Source organism: Salmo trutta, chromosome 8 (assembly GCF_901001165.1).
Source record: "Salmo trutta chromosome 8, fSalTru1.1, whole genome shotgun sequence".
In the NCBI taxonomy this organism is placed as follows: domain Eukaryota; kingdom Metazoa; phylum Chordata; class Actinopteri; order Salmoniformes; family Salmonidae; genus Salmo; species Salmo trutta.
The window spans coordinates 698,583-724,902 of NC_042964.1; the positions used below are offsets into that span (position 1 = coordinate 698,583).

The window sequence follows — 26,320 nt, forward strand, 5'->3', positions numbered from 1 at the left end:
TCTCTCTCTCTCTATCTCTCCCAGACTCACTCTGTTCCCGCCTAGAAAACATTACTCTCTCTCTCTCTCTCTCTCTCAGACTCACTCTGTTCCCGCCTAGAAAACATTACTCTCTCTGTATCTCTCTCTCTCTCTATCTCTCTCAGACTCACTCTGTTCCCGCCTAGAAAACATTACTCTCTATATCTCTCTCTCTCGCTGTATCTCTCTCTATCTATATCTCTCTCTCTCTCTCTCAGACACACACAGACTCACATTGTTCCCGCCTAGAAAATATTACTCTCTCTCTCTCGGAAGACACACACTGTTAGGGTAATGATGATGTTGATGTGAGTTAGGGTAATGATGATGTTGATGTGAGTTAGGGTAATGGTGATGTGAGTTAGGGTAATGTTAGGGTAATGGTGATGTGAGTTAGGGTAATGTTAGGGTAATGATGATGTGAGTTAGGGTAATGATGATGTTGATGTGAGTTAGGGTAATGATGATGTGAATTAGGGTAATGTTAGGGTAATGGTGATGTGAGTTAGGGTAATGATGGTGTGAGTTAGGGTAATGTTAGGGTAATGGTGATGTGAGTTAGGGTAATGATGATGTGAGTTAGGGTAATGGTGATGTGAGTTAGGGTAATGGTGATGTGAGTTAGGGTAATGTTAGGGTAATGATGATGTGAGTTAGGGTAATGTTAGGGTAATGATGATGTGAGTTAGGGTAATGTTAGGGTAATGATGATGTGAGTTAGGGTAATGTTAGGGTAATGATGTGAGTTAGGGTAATGTTAGGGTAATGATGATGTGAGTTAGGGTAATGTTAGGGTAATGATGATGTGAGTTAGGGTAATGTTAGGGTAATGATGATGTGAGTTAGGGTAATGGTGATGTGAGTTAGGGTAATGTTAGGGTAATGATTATGTGAGTTAGGGTAATGTTAGGGTAATGATAATGTGAGTTAGGGTAATGGTGATGTGAGTTAGGGTAATGTTAGGGTAATGATGATGTGAGTTAGGGTAATGTTAGGGTAATGATGATGTGAGTTAGGGTAATGTTAGGGTAATGATGATGTGAGTTAGGGTAATGTTAGGGTAATGATAATGTGAGTTAGGGTAATGGTGATGTGAGTTAGGGTAATGTTAGGGTAATGATTATGTGAGTTAGGGTAATGTTGATGTGAGTTAGCGTAATGATGATGTGAGTTAGGGTAATGATGATGTGAGTTAGGGTAATGATGGTGTGAGTTAGGGTAATGTTAGGGTAATGATAATGTGAGTTAGGGTAATGATGGTGTGAGTTAGGGTAATGATGATGTGAGTTAGGGTAATGTTAGGGTAATGATAATGTGAGTTAGGGTAATGTTAGGGTAATGATGGTGTGAGTTAGGGTAATGTTAAGGGTAATGATGGTGTGAGTTAGGGTAATGTTAGGGTAATGATGATGTGAGTTAGGGTAATGATGGTGTGAGTTAGGGTAATGTTAGGGTAATGATGATGTGAGTTAGGGTAATGATGGTGTGAGTTAGGGTAATGTTAGGGTAATGTTAGGGGTAATGTTAGGGTAATGATGGTGTGAGTTAGGGTAATGATTGAGAGATGGTTTAGAGAGGATGGATGCTGGGTGTTGTGTAGGTTGTCGCTCGGGTCGTTTTTTTGATCCTCAGGGTTTGGCAAAGGTCAAAGTTTGCTGCCGCAACAAAGCCAAAGGCATCATGGGAAAATATCTGACTTGCACTGAAACAGGAAAAAATGTTGAGAAGAAAAACTTTATCATGAACATTTCTAGTCTCTATCATGTCCCTGATCAGTTTAATATAAACAAAAAGGAAAACTGTTGACTTCATACAAGTTTGTAGCCTGTCTGTCTTTGAGAGACTGTTTGAACTGAACCAGCGTTATTGATAACCGGGAGACTGTGTTTGAACTGAACCAGAGTTATTGATAACCAGGAGACTGTGTTTGAACTGAACCAGAGTTATTGATAACCAGGAGACTGTGTTTGAACTGAACCAGCGTTATTGATAACCGGGAGACTGTGTTTGAACTGAACCAGAGTTATTGATAACCAGGAGACTGTGTTTGAACTGAACCAGTTATTGATAACCAGGAGACTGTGTTTGAACTGAACCAGTTATTGATAACCAGGAGACTGTGTTTGAACTGAACCAGTTATTGATAACCGGGAGACTGTGTTTGAACTGAACCACCGTTATTGATCACCAGGAGACTGTGTTTGAACTGAACCAGTTATTGATCACCAGGAGACTGTGTTTGAACTGAACCAGAGTTATTGATAACCAGGAGACTGTGTTTGAACTGAACCAGCGTTATTGATAACCGGGAGACTGTGTTTGAACTGAACCAGAGTTATTGATAACCAGGAGACTGTGTTTGAACTGAACCAGTTATTGATAACCAGGAGACTGTGTTTGAACTGAACCAGTTATTGATAACCAGGAGACTGTGTTTGAACTGAACCACCGTTATTGATCACCAGGAGACTGTGTTTGAACTGAACCAGAGTTATTGATAACCAGGAGACTGTGTTTGAACTGAACCAGAGTTATTGATCACCAGGAGACTGTGTTTGAACTGAAAAAGCGTTATTGATAACCAGGAGACTGTGTTTGAACTGAACCAGTTATTGATCACCAGGAGACTGTGTTTGAACTGAACCAGAGTTATTGATAACCAGGAGACTGTGTTTGAACTGAACCAGTTATTGATAACCAGGAGACTGTGTTTGAACTGAACCAGAGTTATTGATCACCAGGAGACTGTGTTTGAACTGAACCAGAGTTATTGATAACCAGGAGACTGTGTTTGAACTGAACCAGAGTTATTGATAACCAGGAGACTGTGTTTGAACTGAACCAGAGTTATTGATCACCAGGAGACTGTGTTTGAACTGAACCAGAGTTATTGATCACCAGGAGACTGTGTTTGAACTGAACCAGAGTTATTGATAACCAGGAGACTGTGTTTGAACTGAACCAGAGTTATTGATAACCGGGAGACTGTGTTTGAACTGAACCAGAGTTATTGATAACCGGGAGACTGTGTTTGAACTGAACCAGTTATTGATAACCAGGAGACTGTGTTTGAACTGAAAAAGCGTTATTGATAACCAGGAGACTGTGTTTGAACTGAACCAGAGTTATTGATAACCAGGAGACTGTGTTTGAACTGAACCAGAGTTATTGATAACCAGGAGACTGTGTTTGAACTGAAAAAGCGTTATTGATAACCAGGAGACTGTGTTTGAACTGAACCAGAGTTATTGATAACCGGGAGACTGTGTTTGAACTGAACCAGAGTTATTGATAACCGGGAGACTGTGTTTGAACTGAACCAGTTATTGATAACCAGGAGACTGTGTTTGAACTGAACCAGTTATTGATAACCAGGAGACTGTGTTTGAACTGAACCAGTTATTGATAACCAGGAGACTGTGTTTGAACTGAACCAGAGTTATTGATCACCAGGAGACTGTGTTTGAACTGAACCAGAGTTATTGATAACCGGGAGACTGTGTTTGAACTGAACCAGCGTTATTGATAACCGGGAGACTGTGTTTGAACTGAACCAGTTATTGATAACCAGGAGACTGTGTTTGAACTGAACCACCGTTATTGATCACCAGGAGACTGTGTTTGAACTGAACCACCGTTATTGATAACCGGGAGACTGTGTTTGAACTGAACCAGAGTTATTGATCACCAGGAGACTGTGTTTGAACTGAACCAGAGTTATTGATAACCGGGAGACTGTGTTTGAACTGAACCAGAGTTATTGATCACCAGGAGACTGTGTTTGAACTGAACCAGTTATTGATAACCGGGAGACTGTGTTTGAACTGAACCAGCGTTATTGATCACCAGGAGACTGTGTTTGAACTGAACCAGTTATTGATAACCGGGAGACTGTGTTTGAACTGAACCAGTTATTGATAACCGGGAGACTGTGTTTGAACTGAACCAGTTATTGATAACCGGGAGACTGTGTTTGAACTGAACCAGTTATTGATAACCAGGAGACTGTGTTTGAACTGAACCAGAGTTATTGATAACCGGGAGACTGAAGGAGTCACTGTGAGTGCAATAAGCCCTGTCCACAACAGAACTTAACTAGTCCACATTCCCCAACTAACTTAACTAGTCAATAGTCAAGAGGAAGGGTCTAAACTAGTCAGGGCTGGGTCTAACCAGAGGATTTTCTTTGGAATAAATTTGTCTACGTTAAAAGTTGTGTGTGTGAGAGCTCTGTCATTGTGAATAGTGTTATCAGGGACGTCATTCTGAAAGGACAATCTCAGAGATACCTTATGAGGTCAACAATCAATAAGGTTTTTTTCTGGCTGAATTCAACCATGATATTATTCCGATATTAGTTATTTAAATCCTCCGCATCCAGTCCGTTGTAGAAAAAGGACAAACCATTCATCTCCACAGCGGCGTAGGTACACAGTATGGCCACCAATCAGGAAGGGCGGTGCCCAAAAAAGGATCAATCATGGTGATTTATTAAATCGTTTTCTGTGACTCTGCTGTTTTTAATGTGATGATTGATTACTGAAGTCATGGTCATGTGGTTTTCATTTGTGATGAGTTTAGTAACTGAAGTGGAAAAACGTGATAAATTTTTTTTTTTGGGGGGGGGTCCAACTATCGATATCCGACATATCCATCGATCATCAATAATATCCATTTAGTTAGTGCATGACTAATTTATTGGATTATAAATATATTATTTTTTTGAGTAATAAAACACCTGGGGGGGGAAAAAAAACAAGCAATAGTACTCTTCAGAGGTTATAGCCACCGAGCTATGGTTATAACCGGTTACAAGGGCCCTAAGGAGCGCCTTAGGCAAGTTATTAGCGGTCGTAGCATATGTGGTCAGTGAGGTGTGTGGGTGTGTTTTGAGAATCGCTGTACTGTATTTTGATAAAAGTTTGTATTCTACTGGTAGGTGGGCGTGGCGCCCCCTGGTGGCCAGGGGAGGGCAAAGCCTGCATGGCCATTCTGATGTTCCTAGTGTATTTAATAAATATTTTACAACCTCAAACCTTCTACTTCTGTTTGACTGTGTTAAAATATTTTATAGTAAGCCTTACCCATCTGTGGTAGTGTTATAATACATAACCTTCAGCTGTACTTTAGACCTATTTCATCTGAGTGGACTAAAAACATTAACATATAATATTCAGTTGTACCGCAGAACAGCTTTAATTCTTCGGGGCGTGGACTCTACAAGGTGTTGAAAGCTTTCCACAGGGATGCTGGTCCATGTTGACTCCAGGGATGCTGGTCCATGTTGACTCCAGGGATGCTGGCCCATGTTGACTCCAGGGATGCTGGCCCATGTTGACCCCAGGGATGCTGGCCCATGTTGACTCCAGGGATGCTGGCCCATGTTGACTCCAGGGATGCTGGTCCATGTTGACTCCAATGCTTCTCACAGTTGTGTCCAGTTGGCTGGATGTCCTTTGGGTGGAGGAACATTCTGGGGTGACGATTCTTGATACAAACGGGGAAACTGTTGAGCGTGAAAAACCCAGCAGCATTGCAGTTCTTGACACTCAAACCCGGAGCACCTGGCACCTACTACCATATCCCGTTCACCCTCTGAATGGAACACAAACACAATCCATGTCTCAATTGTCTCAAGGCTTAAAAATCCTTCTTTAACCCGTCTCCTCCCCTTCATCTACACTGATTGAAGTGGATTTAACAAGTGAACATCAATAAGGGATCATAGCTTTCACCTGGATTCACCTGGTCAGTCTCGTTAAAATAAACACGTCAGATTGTGTCATGTACAGCAGCACAGAATACACACAGAGAAAACACTTGTTCATTTTCAGAATCATAAAATGTTATTATAAAAAAGTCAGTTTCTACATATGGTTTCAGGACACATTTTTTTTTTCAATTAAAAAAATAAAACGGGGACAGTGTGTTTTTTAAAAAGCGTCTGTTTACAACACGTGATAATATTGACGAGCCCCTGGTCCACACACAACCCCCCCCCTCTGGGAACAACAGCATCCTCCTAGAGATCCAGCCCTCAACAGAGCTCTGCTATTGGACATGTCGGCCCACAGCAACTGTTACCAGGGTTACAGATGTAATAAGATGACGAGCGATCGTTTACGCTCGGTAATATAAAGTTCCCTACGGGTTGTGTCTGGTCCAGCTCTGCTCTAACTAACCCATGACCTAACTAACCTTTTGACCCTTGAACCTAGGGCCAGTCCTCCGGGTCACTGACAGGCACAGGCACACAGACACACACACACACAACCTTCCAACCAATCAGATTCCTCCTCTGGAACTGGGTGTGTTTTAGCTTGCCGTGACCCCGGGGGGGCGAGGTAAAACACACCTACAGATCCAACAGGCTGGAACACAACACTAACAGCTCTACTCGTCATCGTCATCGTCCTCTTCGTCGTCATCGTCCTCCAGGTCGTCGTCGTCGTCGTCCGCGGCCGCGGCGTGGGGCATCACACCAGACGAGCCACCGGGACCGGGTCGCATCGGCACCCGTTTAACGTTCGCACCGGAGCGGTATGCAGCCATATCCTACACACACACAGAGAGACAGAGACACAGAGAGAGAGAGAGACACAGAGAGAGACAGAGGTAGAGAGAGAGAGAGATAGAGGTAGAGACAGAGAGAGACAGAGAGGTAGAGAGAGACAGACAGAGAGAGAGACAGAGAGGTAGAGACAGAGAGAGACAGAGAGAGACAGAGAGGTAGAGAGGTAGAGAGAGAGAGACAGAGAGACAGAGACAGAGAGCGTTTGGAATGAGATGTTGGATGAGCAGGTCTCCACATTCTGTCTAACAGGTCCTCTATCAGGCTGTGGTGAAGGAATGCATGTTCTAGTGTAGGAAAAATTACCGTTTAACCGACGGCTATGGCTTACCGTTTAACACACACACACACACACACACACACACACACACCCCTACACACACACACACGGAACCTCTAACCCTGGTAATATGATTGGTAAACTCATGGGTAAACTTGCCATGGCTGCCTGGTATTGTGGTGAAATAATTTCCAAGGTAATGTAGAATGTTTGTTCAATTTATGCTAACTGATGTGGCTCATGAAATGAAATGTCTTTTGTAATATTCGTTGAGTTGAATTAACAAATCAGAGCACAGATTGCTGTGTACACTTCCTGCTTTGCTCTTACAGACACACCCCCAGTCCACTGATTCATTGAGTTTGTTACAGCGGTAACTTCCTGTACCTTGTCGTATTTCTCCCTCAGTCGGAGAGCCTTCTCTTCAAACGGCTGTTTCTGGGTCGGAGTCTGTTGGCCCCACATGATCCCCAGCTTCTTAGCACACTCTCCTATAGAACAGCCTGGAGACAATAATATATACAGTATTATATACTACTACCTCCTATATAACAGCCTGGAGACAATAATATATACATTATATACTACTACTACTACACTCTCCTATAGAACAGCCTGGAGAGAACAATACATACAGTATTATATACTACTACTACTACTACTACACTCTCCTATAGAACAGCCTGGAGACAACAATATATACAGTATTATATACTATTACTACTACCTCCTATAGAACAGCCTGGAGACAATAATACATACAGTATTATATACTACTACTACTACTACTACTACTACTACACTCTCCTATAGAACAGCCTGGAGACAACAATATATACAGTATTATATATATACTACTACTACTACCTCCTATAGAACAGCCTGGAGACAATAATACATACAGTATTATATACTACTCCCTCCTACAGAACAGCCTGGAGACAATAATATATACAGTATTATATACTACTACCTCCTATAGAACAGCCTGGAGAGAACAACATATAGTATTATATACTACTACTACTACCTCCTATAGAACAGCCTGGAGACAATAATATATAGTATTATATACTACTACTACCTCCTATAGAACAGCCTGGAGACAATAATATATAGTATTATATACTACTACTACTACTACTACTACCTCCTATAGAACAGCCTGGAGACAACAACATATAGTATTATATACTACTACTACTACTGCTACTACTACTGCTACTACACTCTCCTATAGAACAGCCTGGAGAGAATAACATATAGTATTATATATATACTACTACGTATTTATGTGTTAATTATATTATAATTAAGTCTATGATTTGATAGAGCAGTCTGACTGAGCGGTGGTAGGCAGCAGCAGGCTCGTAAGCATTCATTCAAACAGCCCTTTCCTGCGTTTGCCAGCAGCTCTTTGCTGTGCTTGAAGCACAGCTCTGTTTATGACTTCAAGCCTATCAACTCCCGAGATTAGGCTGGCAATACTATAGTGCCTATAAGAACCTCCAATAGTCAAAGGTCTATGAAATACAAATGGTAGAGAGAAATAGTCCTATAATTCCTATAATAACTACAACCTAAAACTTTCATATGTTCTCATGTTCTGAGCAAGGAACTTAAACCTTAGCTTTCTTACATGGCACATATTGCACTTTTACTTTCTTCTCCAACACTTTGATTTTGCATTATTTAAACCAAATTGAACATGTTTCATTATTTAGTTTAGACTAAATAGATTTTATTTATGTGTTATATTAAGTGAAAATAAAAAAAAGTGTTCATTCAGTATTGTTGTAATTTTCATTATAACAAATATATTTAAAAAAAAATACTTTTTTTTATTTTTTAACTCGGCCAAAGATTCGGTATCGACTTTTTTTTGTCATCCAATAATCGGTATCGATGTTGAAAAATCATAATCGGTCGACCTCTAAATATTACATACAACTTATAGAACAACCTGGAAACAATAATAAACTCAGCAAAAAAAGACGTCCTCTCTCTGTCAACTGCGTTTATTTTTAGCAAACTTAACGTGTAAATATTTGTATGAACGTAAGATTCAACAACTGAGACATAAAATGAACAAGTTCCACAGACATGTGACTAACAGAAATGGAATAATGTGTCCCTGAACAAAGGGGGGGTCAAAATCAAAAGTAACAGTCAGTATCTGGTGTGGCCACCAGCTGCATTAAGTACTGCAGTGCATCTCCTCCTCATGGACTGCACCAGATTTGCCAGTTCTTGCTGTGAGATGTTACCCCACTCTTCCACCAAGGCACCTGCAAGTTCCCGGACATTTCTGGGGGGAATGGCCCTAGCCCTCACCCTCTGAACCAACAGGTCCCAGACGTGCTCAGTGGGATTGAGATCCGGGCTATTCGCTGGCCATGGCAGAACACTGACATTCCTGTCTTGCAGGAAATCACGCACAGAACGAGCAGTATGGCTGGTGGCATTGTCATGCTGGAGGGTCATGTCAGGATGAGCCTGCAGGAAGGGTACCACATGAGGGAGGAGGATGTCTTCCCTGTAACGCACAGCGTTGAGATTGCCTGCAATGACAACAAGCACTGATGGAGGGATTGGGCGTTCCTGGTGCAATTCGGCCAGTTGTTGTTGCCGTCCTGTACCTGTCCCGCAGGTGTGATGTTCGGATGTACCGATCCTGTGCAGGTGTTGTTACACGTGGTCTGCCACTGCGAGGACGATCAGCTGTCCGTCCTGTCTCCCTGTAGCGCTGTCTTAGGCGTCTCACAGTACGGACATTGCAATTTATTGCCCTGGCCACATCTGCAGTTCTCATGCCTCCTTGCAGCATGTCTAAGGCACGTTCATGCAGATGAGCAGGGACCCTGGGCATCTTTCTTTTGGTCTTTTTCAGAGTCAGTAGAAAGGCCTCTTTAGTGTCCTAGGTTTTCATAACTGTGACCTTAATTGCCTACCGTCTGTAAGCTGTTAGTGTCTTAACAACTGTTCCACAGGTGCATGTTTACATTTACATTTAAGTCATTTAGCAGACGCTCTTATCCAGAGCGACTTACAAATTGGTGCATTCACCTTATGATAATTGTTTATGGTTCATTGAACAAGCATGGGAAACAGTGTTAAAACCCTTTACAATAAAGATCTGTGAAGTTATTTGGATTTTTACAAATTATCTTTGAAAGACAGGGTCCTGAAAATGGGACATTTCTTTTTTTGCTGAGTTTATATACCACTACCACCTATAGAACAGCTTGGAGACATTTAAATGTAAAATTAAAATAAAATCTGTTATCTAAGTCACAATAGACCAACACAGTCTGCTTAAACTAGTAACACACAAACAATTATACGTTTCCATGTCTTTACTGAACACACCATGTAAACATTCACAGTCCAGGGTGGGAAAAGTATGTGAGCCCTGGACCATTCCTCTTTACAAAACTGTTTCAGTTCAGCAATATTCTTGGGATGTCTGGTGTGAACCGCTCTCTTGAGGTCATCCCACAGCATCTCAATCGGGTTGAGGTCAGGACTCTGACTGGGCCACTCCAGAAGGTGTATTTTCTTCTGTTGAAGCCATTCTGTTGTTGATTTACTTCTGTGTTTTGGGTCGTTGTCCTGTTGCATCACCCAACTTCTGTTGAGCTTCTACTGACGGACAGAGAGCCTCACATTCTACTGACGGACAGAGAGCCTCACATTCTACTGACGGACAGAGAGCCTCACATTCTACTGACGGACAGAGAGCCTCACATTCTACTGACGGACAGAGAGCCTCACATTCTACTGACGGACAGAGAGCCTCACATTCTACTGACGGACAGAGAGCCTCACATTCTACTGACGGACAGAGAGCCTCACATTCTACTGACGGACAGAGAGCCTCACATTCTACTGACGGACAGAGAGCCTCACATTCTACTGACGGACAGAGAGCCTCACATTCTACTGACGGACAGAGAGCCTCACATTCTACTGACGGACAGAGAGCCTCACATTCTACTGACGGACAGAGAGCCTCACATTCTACTGACGGACAGAGAGCCTCACATTCTACTGACGGACAGAGAGCCTCACATTCTACTGACGGACAGAGAGCCTAACATTCTGACGGACAGCCGCCATTCTACTGACGGACAGAGAGCCTCACATTCTACTGACGGACAGAGAGCCTCACATTCTACTGACGGACAGAGAGCCTCACATTCTACTGACGGACAGAGAGCCTCACATTCTACTGACGGACAGAGAGCCCTCACATTCTACTGACGACAGAGAGCCTCACATTCTACTGACGGACAGAGAGCCTCACATTCTACTGACGGACAGAGAGCCTCACATTCTACTGACGGACAGAGAGCCTCACATTCTACTGACGGACAGAGAGCCTCACATTCTACTGACGGACAGAGAGCCTCACATTCTACTGACGGACAGAGAGCCTCACATTCTACTGACGGACAGAGAGCCTCACATTCTACTGACGGACAGAGAGCCTCACATTCTACTGACGGACAGAGAGCCTCACATTCTACTGACGGACAGAGAGCCTCACATTCTACTGACGGACAGAGAGCCTCACATTCTACTGACGGACAGAGAGCCTCACATTCTACTGACGGACAGAGAGCCTCACATTCTACTGACGGACAGAGAGCCTCACATTCTACTGACGGACAGAGAGCCTCACATTCTACTGACGGACAGAGAGCCTCACATTCTACTGACGGACAGAGAGCCTCACATTCTACTGACGGACAGAGAGCCTCACATTCTACTGACGGACAGAGAGCCTCACATTCTACTGACGGACAGAGAGCCTCACATTCTACTGACGGACAGAGAGCCTCACATTCTACTGACGGACAGAGAGCCTCACATTCTACTGACGGACAGAGAGCCTCACATTCTACTGACGGACAGAGAGCCTCACATTCTACTGACGGACAGAGAGCCTCACATTCTACTGACGGACAGAGAGCCTCACATTCTACTGACGGACAGAGAGCCTCACATTCTACTGACGGACAGAGAGCCTCACATTCTACTGACGGACAGAGAGCCTCACATTCTACTGACGGACAGAGAGCCTCACATTCTACTGACGGACAGAGAGCCTCACATTCTACTGACGGACAGAGAGCCTCACATTCTACTGACGGACAGAGAGCCTCACATTCTACTGACGGACAGAGAGCCTCACATTCTACTGACGGACAGAGAGCCTCACATTCTACTGACGGACAGAGAGCCTCACATTCTACTGACGGACAGAGAGCCTCACATTCTACTGACGGACAGAGAGCCTCACATTCTACTGACGGACAAGAGCCTCACTTCTACTGACGGACAGAGAGCCTCACATTCTACTGACGGACAGAGAGCCTCACATTCTACTGACGGACAGAGAGCCTCACATTCTACTGACGGACAGAGAGCCTCACATTCTACTGACGGACAGAGAGCCTCACATTCTACTGACGGACAGAGAGCCTCACATTCTACTGACGGACAGAGAGCCTCACATTCTACTGACGGACAGAGAGCCTCACATTCTACTGACGGACAGAGAGCCTCACATTCTACTGACGGACAGAGAGCCTCACATTCTACTGACGGACAGAGAGCCTCACATTCTACTGACGGACAGAGAGCCTCACATTCTACTGACGGACAGAGAGCCTCACATTCTACTGACGGACAGAGAGCCTCACATTCTACTGACGGACAGAGAGCCTAACATTCTACTGACGGACAGAGAGCCTCACATTCTACTGACGGGACAGAGAGCCTCACATTCTACTGACGGACAGAGAGCCTCACATTCTACTGACGGACAGAGAGCCTAACATTCTACTGACGACAGAGAGCCTAACATTCTACTGACGGACAGAGAGCCTCACATTCTACTGACGGACAGAGAGCCTCACATTCTACTGACGGACAGAGAGCCTCACATTCTACTGACGGACAGAGAGCCTCACATTCTACTGACGGACAGAGAGCCTCACATTATACTGACGGGGCAGAGAGCCTCACATTCTACTGACGGACAGAGAGCCTCACATTCTAACTGACGGACAGAGAGCCTCACATTCTACTGACGGACAGAGAGCCTCACATTCTACTGACGGACAGAGAGCCTCACATTCTACTGACGGACAGAGAGCCTCACATTCTACTGACGGACAGAGAGCCTACATTCTACTGACGGACAGAGAGCCTCACATTCTACTGACGGACAGAGAGCCTCACATTCTACTGACGGACAGAGAGCCTAACATTCTACTGACGGACAGAGAGCCTCACATTCTACTGACGGACAGAGAGCCTCACATTCTACTGACGGACAGAGAGCCTCACATTCTACTGACGGACAGAGAGCCTCACATTCTACTGACGGACAGAGAGCCTCACATTCTACTGACGGACAGAGAGCCTCACATTCTACTGACGGACAGAGAGCCTCACATTCTACTGACGGACAGAGAGCCTCACATTCTACTGACGGACAGAGAGCCTAACATTCTACTGACGGACAGAGAGCCTCACATTCTACTGACGGACAGAGAGCCTCACATTCTACTGACGGACAGAGAGCCTCACATTCTACTGACGGACAGAGAGCCTCACATTCTACTGACGGACAGAGAGCCTAACATTCTACTGACGGACAGAGAGCCTCACATTCTACTGACGGACAGAGAGCCTCACATTCTACTGACGGACAGAGAGCCTAACATTCTACTGACGGACAGAGAGCCTCACATTCTCTTGCAAAAATGTCTTGATAAAAAAATGAATAATTTCTCCGTCGATGATAAAAAGCTGTCCTGGGCCACTGAGGCAGCAAAGCAGCCCCAAACCACGATGCTCCCAAGGCAGATCTGATAAAAAGCTGTCCTGGGCCACTGAGGCAGCAAAGCAGCCCCAAACCACGATGCTCCCAAGGCAGATCTGATAAAAAGCTGTCCTGGGCCACTGAGGCAGCAAAGCAGCCCCAAACCACGATGCTCCCAAGGCAGATCTGATAAAAAGCTGTCCTGGGCCACTGAGGCAGCAAAGCAGCCCCAAACCACGATGCTCCCAAGGCAGATCTGATAAAAAGCTGTCCTGGGCCACTGAGGCAGCAAAGCAGCCCCAAACCACGATGCTCCCAAGGCAGATCTGATAAAAAGCTGTCCTGGGCCACTGAGGCAGCAAAGCAGCCCCAAACCACGATGCTCCCAAGGCAGATCTGATAAAAAGCTGTCCTGGGCCACTGAGGCAGCAAAGCAGCCCCAAACCACGATTGCTCCCAAGGCAGATCTGATAAAAAGCTGTCCTGGGCCACTGAGGCAGCAAAGCAGCCCCAAACCACGATGCTCCCAAGGCAGATCTGATAAAAAAGCTGTCCTGGGCCACTGAGGCAGCAAAGCAGCCCCAAACCACGATGCTCCCAAGGCAGCTCTGATAAAAAGCTGTCCTGGGCCACTGAGGCAGCAAAGCAGCCCCAAACCACGATGCTCCCAAGGCAGATCTGATAAAAAGCTGTCCTGGGCCACTGAGGCAGCAAAGCAGCCCCAAACCACGATGCTCCCAAGGCAGATCTGATAAAAAGCTGTCCTGGGCCACTGAGGCAGCAAAGCAGCCCCAAACCACGATGCTCCCAAGGCAGATCTGATAAAAAGCTGTCCTGGGCCACTGAGGCAGCAAAGCAGCCCCAAACCACGATGCTCCCAAGGCAGCTCTGATAAAAAGCTGTCCTGGGCCACTGAGGCAGCAAAGCAGCCCCAAACCACGATGCTCCCAAGGCAGATCTGATAAAAAGCTGTCCTGGGCCACTGAGGCAGCAAAGCAGCCCCAAACCACGATGCTCCCAAGGCAGATCTGATAAAAAGCTGTCCTGGGCCACTGAGGCAGCAAAGCAGCCCCAAACCACGATGCTCCCAAGGCAGATCTAACAAACATCTCCAATCTCGTCTCATTGATTGGACTCCAGGTTAGCTGAGTCCAAACAGACTAATGACTTTTCCAAAACCTAAGGATTCAAGTACTTTTCCTAGCCTACTGCGACGTCATGACACCACACTGTGAATGTTTACATTCTGTAGTCAATATAGACAAGAAAAAATAAACTAATAACACATTTTCGTAAGCATGAAAACGTATAATTGTTTGTGTGTTATTAGTTTAAGCTCACTGTGTTCGTCAATTGTTGTGACTTAGATGAAGATCAGATCAGATCAGATTTTATGACCAAGTTATGCATAAATCCAGGTGAATCCAAAAGGGTTCAAATACTTTTTCTTGCCACTGTATTTACACGACTAAACTCTCCTATAGAACAGCCTGGAGAAAGATAAATATATATATATACACACACACACGGTACTACTAAAAATACACTCTCCTACTGAATCAATAGGAAGTTTATAATGTGCGTTCACACCCATTGACCACCACTATACCCCATAACAACCCCACTATACCCCATAACGACCCCACTATACCCCATAACGACCCCACCACTATACCCCATAACAACCCCACTATACCCATAACGACCCCACCACTATACCCCATAACGACCCCACCACTATACCCCATAACGACCCCACCACTATACCCCATAACGACCCCACCACTATACCCCATAACAACCCCACTATACCCCATAACGACCCCACCACTATACCCCATAACGACCCCACCACTATACCCCATAACGACCCCACCACTATACCCCATAACGACCCCACACTATACCCATAACGACCCACACTATACCCATAACGACCCACCACTATACCCCATAACGACCCCACCACTATACCCCATAACGACACCACCACTATACCCCATAACGACACCACCACTATACCCCATAACGACACCACTATACCCCATAACGACACCACTATACCCCATAACGACCCCACCACTTTACCCCATAACGACCCCACCACTTTACCCCATAACGACCCCACCACTATACCCCATAACGACCCCACCACTATACCCCATAACGACACCACCACTATACCCCATAACGACACCACCACTATACCCTATAACGACACCACCACTATACCCCATAACGACACCACTATACCCCATAACGACACCACTATACCCCATAACGACAACACCACTTTACCCCATAACGACAACACCACTATACCCCATAACGACACCACCACTATACCCCATAACGACCCCACTATACCCCATAACGACACCACCACTATACCCCATAACGACACCACCACTATACCCCATAACGACCCCACCACTATACCCCATAACGACCCCACCACTATACCCCATAACGACCCCACCACTATACCCCATAACGACCCCACCACTATACCCCATAACGACCCCACCACTATACCCCATAACGACCCCACCACTATACCCCATAACGACCCCACTATACCCCATAACGACACCACCACTATACCCATAACGACCCCACTATACCCCATAACGACACCACCACTATACCCCACAACGACCCCACCACTATACCCCATAACGACACCACCACTATACCCCATAACGGCCCCACCACTATACCCCATAACGACCCCACTATACCCCATAACGACCCCACTATACCCCATAACAACACCACCACTATACCCCATAACGACCCCACCACTATACCCCATAACGACCCCACTATACCCCATAACGACCCCACTATACCCATAACGACCCCACCACTATACCCCATAACGACACCACTATACCCCATAACGACCCCACTATACCCCATAACGACCCCACCACTATACCCCATAACGACACCACCACTATACCCCATAACGACCCAAACACTATACCCCATAACGACACCACCACTATACCCCATAACGACCCCACCACTATACCCTATAACGACACCACCACTATACCCCATAACGACACCATCCCTATACCCCATAACGACCCCACTATACCCCATAACGACACCACCACTATACCCCATAACAACCCCACCACTATACCCCATAACAACACCACCACTATACCCCATAACGACCCCACCACTATACCCCATAACGACCCCACCACTATACCCCATAACGACCCCACCACTATACCCCATAACGACCCCCACCACTATACCCCATAACGACCCCACCACTATACCCCATAACGACCCCACCACTATACCCCATAACGACCCCACTATACCCCATAACGACACCACCACTATACCCCACAACGACCCCACCACTATACCCCATAACGACACCACCACTATACCCCATAACGACCCCACCACTATACCCCATAACGGCCCCACCACTATACCCCATAACGACCCCACTATACCCCATAACGACCCCACTATACCCCATAACAACACCACCACTATACCCCATAAAGACCCCACTATACCCCATAACGACACCACCACTATACCCCATAACGACCCCACTATACCCCATAACGACCCCACTATACCCCATAACGACCCCACTATACCCCATAACGACCCCACCACTATACCCCATAACGACCCCACTATACCCCATAACGACACCACCACTATACCCCATAATGACCCCACCACTATACCCCATAACGACACCACTATACCCCATAACAACACCACCACTATACCCCATAACGACCCCACCACTATACCCCATAACGACCCCACCACTATACCCCACAACGACCCCACCACTATACCCCACAACGACCCCACCACTATACCCCACAACGACCCCACCACTATACCCCATAACGACCCCACTATACCCCATAACGACCCCACTATACCCCATAACAACCCCACTATACCCCATAACGACCCCACTATACCCCATAAAGACCCCACTATACCCCATAACGACCCCACTATACCCCATAACGACCCCACTATACCCCATAACAACACCACCACTATACCCCATAACGACCCCACTATACCCCATAACGACCCCACTATACCCCATAACGACCCCACTATACCCCATAACAACACCACCACTATACCCCATAACGACCCCACTATACCCCATAACGACACCACCACTATACCCCACAACGTCAAAGCTAAACCAGATTTATTAGTAATAGTATCATCACTGTACCTGGGAATTCCTGTTTGACCGTAGGACGGAACTCTGCAGAGAACACAAAGAAGGCAGACCTGGTGGAGGGAGGAGGAGGGTTAGAGAGAAGGCGGACCTGGTGGAGGGAGGAGGAGGGTTAGAGAGAAGGCAGACCTGGTGGAGGGAGGAGGAGGGTTAGAGAGAAGGCAGACCTGGTGGAGGGAGGAGGAGGGTTAGAGAGAAGGCAGACCTGGAGGAGGGGACAGGAGGGTTAGAGAGAAGGCAGACCTGGTGGAGGGAGGAGGAGGGTTAGAGAGAAGGCAGACCTGGTGGAGGGAGGAGGAGGGTTAGAGAGAAGGCAGACCTGGTGGAGGGGACAGGAGGGTTAGAGAGAAGGCAGACCTGGAGGAGGGGACAGGAGGGTTAAAGAGAAGGCAGACCTGGAGGAGGGGACAGGAGGGTTAAAGAGAAGGCAGACCTGGTGGAGGGGACAGGAGGGTTAGAGAGAAGGCAGACCTGGTGGAGGGAGGAGGAGGGTTAGAGAGAAGGCAGACCTGGAGGAGGGGACAGGAGGGTTAGAGAGAAGGCAGACCTGGTGGAGGGAGGTGGAGGTTTAGAGAGAAGGCAGACCTGGTGGAGGGAGGAGGAGGGTTAGAGAGAAGGCAGACCTGGTGGAGGGAGGAGGAGGGTTAGAGAGAAGGCAGACCTGGTGGAGGGAGGAGGAGGGTTAGAGAGAAGGCAGACCTGGTGGAGGGAGGAGGAGGGTTAGAGAGAAGGCAGACCTGGTGGAGGGAGGTGGAGGGTTAGAGAGAAGGCAGACCTGGTGGAGGGGACAGGAGGGTTAGAGAGAAGGCAGACCTGGTGGAGGGAGGAGGAGGGTTAGAGAGAAGGCAGACCTGGTGGAGGGGACAGGAGGGTTAGAGAGAAGGCAGACCTGGTGGAGGGAGGAGGAGGGTTAGAGAGAAGGCAGACCTGGTGGAGGGAGGAGGAGGGTTAGAGAGAAGGCAGACCTGGTGGAGGGAGGAGGAGGGTTAGAGAGAAGGCAGACCTGGTGGAGGGAGGAGGAGGGTTAGAGAGAAGGCAGTCCTGGTGGAGGGAGGAGGAGGGTTAGAGAGAAGGCAGACCTGGTGGAGGGAGGAGGAGGGTTAGAGAGAAGGCAGACCTGGTGGAGGGAGGAGGAGGGTTAGAGAGAAGGCAGACCTGGTGGAGGGAGGAGGAGGGTTAGAGAGAAGGCAGACCTGGTGGAGGGGACAGGAGGGTTAGAGAGAAGGCAGACCTGGTGGAGGGAGGAGGAGGGTTAGAGAGAAGGCAGACCTGGTGGAGGGAGGAGGAGGGTTAGAGAGAAGGCAGACCTGGTGGAGGGGACAGGAGGGTTAGAGAGAAGGCAGACCTGGTGGAGGGAGGAGGAGGGTTAGAGAGAAGGCAGACCTGGTTGAGGGGACAGGAGGGTTAGAGAGAAGGCAGACCTGGTGGAGGGAGGAGGAGGGTTAGAGAGAAGGCAGACCTGGTGGAGGGGACAGGAGGGTTAGAGAGAAGGCAGACCTGGAGGAGGGGACAGGAGGGTTAGAGAGAAGGCAGACCTGGTGGAGGGAGGAGGAGGGTTAGAGAGAAGGCAGACCTGGTGGAGGGAGGAGGAGGGTTAGAGAGAAGGCAGACCTGGTGGAGGGAGGAGGAGGGTTAGAGAGAAGGCAGACCTGGTGAAGGGAGGAGGAGGGTTAGAGAGAAGGCAGACCTGGTGGAGGGAGTAGGAGGGTTAGAGAGAAGGCAGACCTGGTGGAGGGAGGAGGAGGGTTAGAGAGAAGGCAGACCTGGTGGAGGGGACAGGAGGGTTAGAGAGAAGGCAGACCTGGTGGAGGGAGGAGGAGGGTTAGAGAGAAGGCAGACCTGGTGGAGGGAGGAGGAGGGTTAGAGAGAAGGCAGACCTGGTGGAGGGGACAGGAGGGTTAGAGAGAAGGCAGACCTGGTGGAGGGAGGAGGAGGGTTAGAGAGAAGGCAGACCTGGTTGAGGGGACAGGAGGGTTAGAGAGAAGGCAGACCTGGTGGAGGGAGGAGGAGGGTTAGAGAGAAGGCAGACCTGGTGGAGGGGACAGGAGGGTTAGAGAGAAGGCAGACCTGGTGGAGGGAGGAGGAGGGTTAGAGAGAAGGCAGACCTGGTGGAGGGAGGAGGAGGGTTAGAGAGAAGGCAGACCTGGTGAAGGGAGGAGGAGGGTTAGAGAGAAGGCAGACCTGGTGAAGGGAGGAGGAGGGTTAGAGAGAAGGCAGACCTGGTGGAGGGAGTAGGAGGGTTAGAGAGAAGCAGGCCACGGGTGATAAAGGGACGATGGTTACACAGAAGCAGGCCATGGGTGTGTGTGTGTAAACAGTCCAGTGTGTATGTGATACGTGTTTAAAATACACACAAAAGTATGTGGACACCCCTTCAAATTAGTGGATTCGGCTATTTCAGAAACACCCGCCATGCAATCTCCATAGACAAACATTGGCAGTAGATGTCACCTTTTTATTGTACCTTTATTCAACTAGGCAAGTCAGTTAAGATAAAATTCTTATTTACAATGACGGCCTACCTGGGGAACAGTGGGTTAACTGCCTTGTTCAGGGGAGAACGACAGATTTATACCTCGTCAGCTCGGGGATTCAATCTTGCAACCTTTCGGTTACTAGTCCAACGCTCTAACCACTAGGCTACCAGCCACCAAACAAGTCAGTTTGTCAAATTTCTGCCCTGCTAGAGACGCTCCTGGTCAACTGTAAGTGCTGTTATTGGGAAGTGGAAACGTCTCGGAGCAACAACGGCTCTGCTGCAAAGTGGTAGGCCACACAAATCTCACAGAACGGGACCGCAGAGTGCTGTAGAGCGTAAAAATTGTCTGTCCTCAGTTGCAACACTCACTACAGAGTTCCAAACTGCCTCTGGAAGCAGCGTCAGCACAAGAACTGTTTGTCGGGAGCTTCATGAAATGGGTTTTCAAGCCTTACATCACCATGCACAATGCCAAGCATCAGCTGGAGTGGTACAAAGCTCGTCGCCATTGGACGAATCACGCTTCACCGTCTGGCAGTCCGACGGACTAATCTGGGTTCGGTGGATGCCAGGAGAACGCTACCTGCCCCAATGCATAGTGCCAACTGTAAAGTTTGGTGGAGGAGGAATAATGGTCTGGGGATGTTTTTCATGGTTCGGGCCCCTTAGTTCCAGTGAAGGGAAATCTACAGCATACAAAGACATTCTAGATTATTCTGTCCTTCCAACTTTGTGGCAACAGTTTGTAGAAGGCCCTTTCCTGTTTCAACACAATGCCACTGTGCAAAAAGCGAGGTTAATTCAGAAATGGTTTGTAGAGATCGTTGTGGAAGAACTTGACTGGCCTGCACAGAGCTCTGACCTCAACCCCATCGAACACCTTTGGGATGAATTGGAACGCCGACCGCGAGCCAGGCCTAATCGCCCAACATCAGTGCCCGACCTCACTAATGCTCTTGTGGCTGAATGGAAGCAAGTCCCCGCAGCAATGTTCCAACATCTAGTGGAAAGCCTTCCCAGAAGAGTGGAGGCTGTTATAGCAGCAATGTACCAACATCTAGTGGAAAGCCTTCCCAGGAGAGAGGAGGCTGTTATAGCAGCAATGATCCATCGTCTAGTGGAAAGCCTTCCCAGAAGAGTGGAGGCTGTTATAGCAGCAATGTTCCAACATCTAGTGGAAAGCCTTCCCAGAAGAGTGGAGGCTGTTATAGCAGCAATGTTCCAACATCTAGTGGAAAGCCTTCCCAGAAGAGAGGAGGCTGTTATAGCAGCAATGTACCAACATCTAGTGGAAAGCCTTCCCAGAAGAGTGGAGACTGTTATAGCAGTAAAGGGGGGGACCAACTCCATATTAATACCCATGATTTTGTAATGAGATGTTTTGACGAGCAGCTGTCCACATACTTTTGGGTCATGTAGTGTCTGTACACCCCAGACTGTGTGTACAGTAGAGAGTGTGGGACTCACGGAGGTCGTTTTGGAGCGTTGGGGTCCTTCTTCTTCCTGCCGCTCTTGGCCATCCCCTTGGGGGGGACGTACCCTCTCATGTCCCTCTCATAACGCACCTTGTCGTTCTTCGCCATGTCCTCAAAACGACGCTTGTCATTCGCAGTCAGACCCTACACAGTTATAAAACACATCACAACATCTATATCACACACACTTATTGTAGCACCTTGTGTGTGTGATACTATATATATATATATATATATATATATATAGTATAACACCCTGTGGTGTGTGTATATATAGTATAACACCCTGTGGTGTGTATATATATAGTATAACACCCTGTGGTGTATATATATATATAGCATAACACCCTGTGGTGTGTGTATATATATATATAGTATAACACCCTGTGGTGTGTATATATATATATATAGTAGAACACCCTGTGGTGTGTGTATATATATATAGTATAACACCCTGTGGTGTGTGTATATATAGTATAACACCCTGTGGTGTGTATATATATATGGTATAACACCCTGTGGTGTGTATATATATATATATAGTATAACACCCTGTGGTGTGTGTATATATAGTATAACACCCTGTGGTGTGTATATATATAGTATAACACTCTGTGGTGTATATATATATATATATATATAGTATGACACCCTGTGGTGTGTATATATATAGTATAACACTCTGTGGTGTATATATATATATATAGTATAACACCCTGTGGTGTGTATATATATATGGTATAACACCCTGTGGTGTGTATATATATATATAGTATAACACCCTGTGGTGTGTATATATATGGTATAACACCCTGTGGTGTGTATATATATAGTATAACACCCTGTGGTGTATATATATATATATAGTATAACACCCTGTGGTGTGTATATATATGGTATAACACCCTGTGGTGTGTATATATATAGTATAACACCCTGTGGTGTGTATATATATATATAGTATAACACCCTGTGGTGTATATATATATATATAGTATAACACCCTGTGGTGTGTATATATATAGTATAACACTCTGTGGTGTATATATATATATATAGTATGACACCCTGTGGTGTGTATATATATATAGTATAACACTCTGTGGTGTATATATATATATATATAGTATAACACCCTGTGGTGTGTATATATATATATATAGTATAACACCCTGTGGTGTGTATATATATATGGTATAACACCCTGTGGTGTGTATATATATATATAGTATAACACCCTGTGGTGTGTATATATATGGTATAACACCCTGTGGTGTGTATATATATATATATAGTATAACACCCTGTGGTGTATATATATATATATAGTATAACACCCTGTGGTGTGTATATATATGGTATAACACCCTGTGGTGTGTATATATATATAGTATAACACCCTGTGGTGTGTATATATATATATAGTATAACACCCTGTGGTGTATATATATATATATATAGTATAACACCCTGTGGTGTGTATATATATATATAGTATGACACCCTGTGGTGTGTATATATATATATATATATATATGGTATAACACCCTGTGGTGTGTATATATATGGTATAACACCCTGTGGTGTATATATATATATAGTATAACACCCTGTGGTGTGTATATATATATATATAGTATAACACCCTGTGGTGTATATATATATATAGTATAACACCCTGTGGTGTATATATATATAGTATAACACCCTGTGGTGTATATATATATATATAGTATGACACCCTGTGGTGTGTATATATATAGTATAACACCCTGTGGTGTGTATATATATAGTATAACACCCTGTGGTGTGTATATATATGGTATAACACCCTGTGGTGTGTATATATATGGTATAACACCCTGTGGTGTGTATATATATAGTATAACACCCTGTGGTGTGTATATATATAGTATAACACCCTGTGGTGTGTATATATATGGTATAACACCCTGTGGTGTGTATATATATAGTATAACACCCTGTGGTGTATATATATATAGTATAACACCCTGTGGTGTATATATAGTATAACACCCTGTGGTGTATATATATATATATAGTATGACACCCTGTGGTGTGTATATATATAGTATAACACCCTGTGGTGTGTATATATATGGTATAACACCCTGTGGTGTGTATATATATGGTATAACACCCTGTGGTGTGTATATATGGTATAACACCCTGTGGTGTGTATATATATGGTATAACACCCTGTGGTGTGTATATATATGGTATAACACCCTGTGGTGTGTATATATATGGTATAACACCCTGTGGTGTGTATATATGGTATAACACCCTGTGGTGTGTATATATATATATATATATGGTATAACACCCTGTGGTGTATATATATATATATATATAGTATGACACCCTGTGGTGTGTATATATATATATATATATATATATAGTATAACACCCTGTGGTGTATATATATATATATAGTATAACACCCTGTGGTGTGTATATATATATATAGTATGACACCCTGTGGTGTGTATATATATATATATATGGTATAACACCCTGTGGTGTGTATATATATATATATATGGTATAACACCCTGTGGTGTATATATATATATATATATAGTATAACACCCTGTGGTGTGTATATATATATATATATAGTATAACACCCTGTGGTGTATATATATATAGTATAACACCCTGTGGTGTATATATATATATAGTATAACACCCTGTGGTGTATATATATATATATAGTATGACACCCTGTGGTGTGTATATATATAGTATAACACCCTGTGGTGTGTATATATATGGTATAACACCCTGTGGTGTGTATATATATGGTATAACACCCTGTGGTGTGTATATATATAGTATAACACCCTGTGGTGTATATATATATATATATGGTATAACACCCTGTGGTGTGTATATATATATATATATATATATGGTATAACACCCTGTGGTGTATATATATATAGTATGACACCCTGTGGTGTGTATATATATAGTATAACACCCTGTGGTGTGTATATATATGGTATAACACCCTGTGGTGTGTATATATATAGTATAACACCCTGTGGTGTGTATATATATATAGTATAACACCCTGTGGTGTATATATATATATAGTATAACACCCTGTGGTGTGTATATATATATGGTATAACACCCTGTGGTTTGTGTATATATATAGTATAACACCCGGTGGTGTGTATATATATATATGTTATAACACCCTGTGGTGTGTATATATATAGTATAACACCCTGTGGTGTATATATATATAGTATAACACCCTGTGGTGTGTATATATATATAGTATAACACCCTGTGGTGTATATATATATAGTATGACACCCTGTGGTGTGTATATATATATAGTATAACACCCTGTGGTGTGTATATATATAGTATAACACCCTGTGGTGTGTATATATATGGTATAACACCCTGTGGTGTGTATATATATAGTATAACACCCTGTGGTGTATATATATATAGTATGACACCCTGTGGTGTGTATATATATATATATATATAGTAGAACACCCTGTGGTGTGTATATATATATAGTATAACACCTGTGGTGTGTGTATATATATATATATATAGTATAACACCCTGTGGTGTGTATATATATGGTATAACACCCTGTGGTGTGTATATATATAGTATAACACCCTGTGGTGTGTATATATATAGTATAACACCCTGTGGTGTGTATATATATATGGTATAACACCCTGTGGTTTGTGTATATATATATATATATGTTATAACACCCTGTGGTGTGTATATATATAGTATAACACCCTGTGGTGTGTATATATATATGGTATAACACCCTGTGGTTTGTGTATATATATATATGTTATAACACCCTGTGGTGTATATATATATATAGTATAACACCCTGTGGTGTGTATATATATAGTATAACACCCTGTGGTGTGTATATATATAGTATAACACCCTGTGGTGTGTATATATATAGTATAACACCCTGTGGTGTGTATATATATATATAGTATAACACCCTGTGGTGTGTATATATATAGTATAACACCCTGTGGTGTATATATATAGTATAACACCCTGTGGTGTGTATATATATAGTATAACACCCTGTGGTGTGTATATATATAGTATAACACCCTGTGGTGTGTATATATATAGTATAACACCCTGTGGTGTATATATATATATATGGTATAACACCCTGTGGTGTGTATATATATAGTATAACACCCTGTGGTGTATATATATAGTATAACACCCTGTGGTGTGTATATATATAGTATAACACCCTGTGGTGTGTATATATATAGTATAACACCCTGTGGTGTGTATATATATAGTATAACACCCTGTGGTGTGTGTATATATAGTATAACACCCTGTGGTGTG

At 44.7% G+C, this 26,320-nt stretch overlaps 1 protein-coding gene and 1 long non-coding RNA gene across 3 annotated transcripts in view; one reads left to right on the plus strand and one right to left on the minus strand.

Annotated features, from left to right (window-relative positions):
* Window positions 1–348: 348 nt before the first annotated feature.
* Window positions 349–5,056, plus strand: LOC115198016 (uncharacterized). Of its 2 annotated transcripts, none has more exons than XR_003879128.1 (2): window positions 349–372; window positions 415–5,056. It is a non-coding gene; the product is annotated as an uncharacterized LOC115198016 (long non-coding RNA). The 2 variants fall into 2 exon arrangements; XR_003879129.1 differs by having other exon boundaries at window positions 350–372; window positions 527–5,056.
* Window positions 5,057–5,844: 788 nt separating this feature from the next.
* Window positions 5,845–26,320, minus strand: part of LOC115198017 (high mobility group protein B2) — a 24,213-nt gene continuing 3,737 nt past the window's right edge. Inside the window, exons 3-6 of the mRNA XM_029759667.1 lie at window positions 21,912–22,063; window positions 17,960–18,018; window positions 7,260–7,375; window positions 5,845–6,576 (exon numbers count right to left, since the gene is read on the minus strand). Of these exons, the coding sequence (XP_029615527.1) occupies window positions 6,415–6,576; window positions 7,260–7,375; window positions 17,960–18,018; window positions 21,912–22,063 (489 nt within the window). The 3' untranslated portion in view covers window positions 5,845–6,414. The remainder of the gene's footprint in view (window positions 6,577–7,259; window positions 7,376–17,959; window positions 18,019–21,911; window positions 22,064–26,320) is intronic.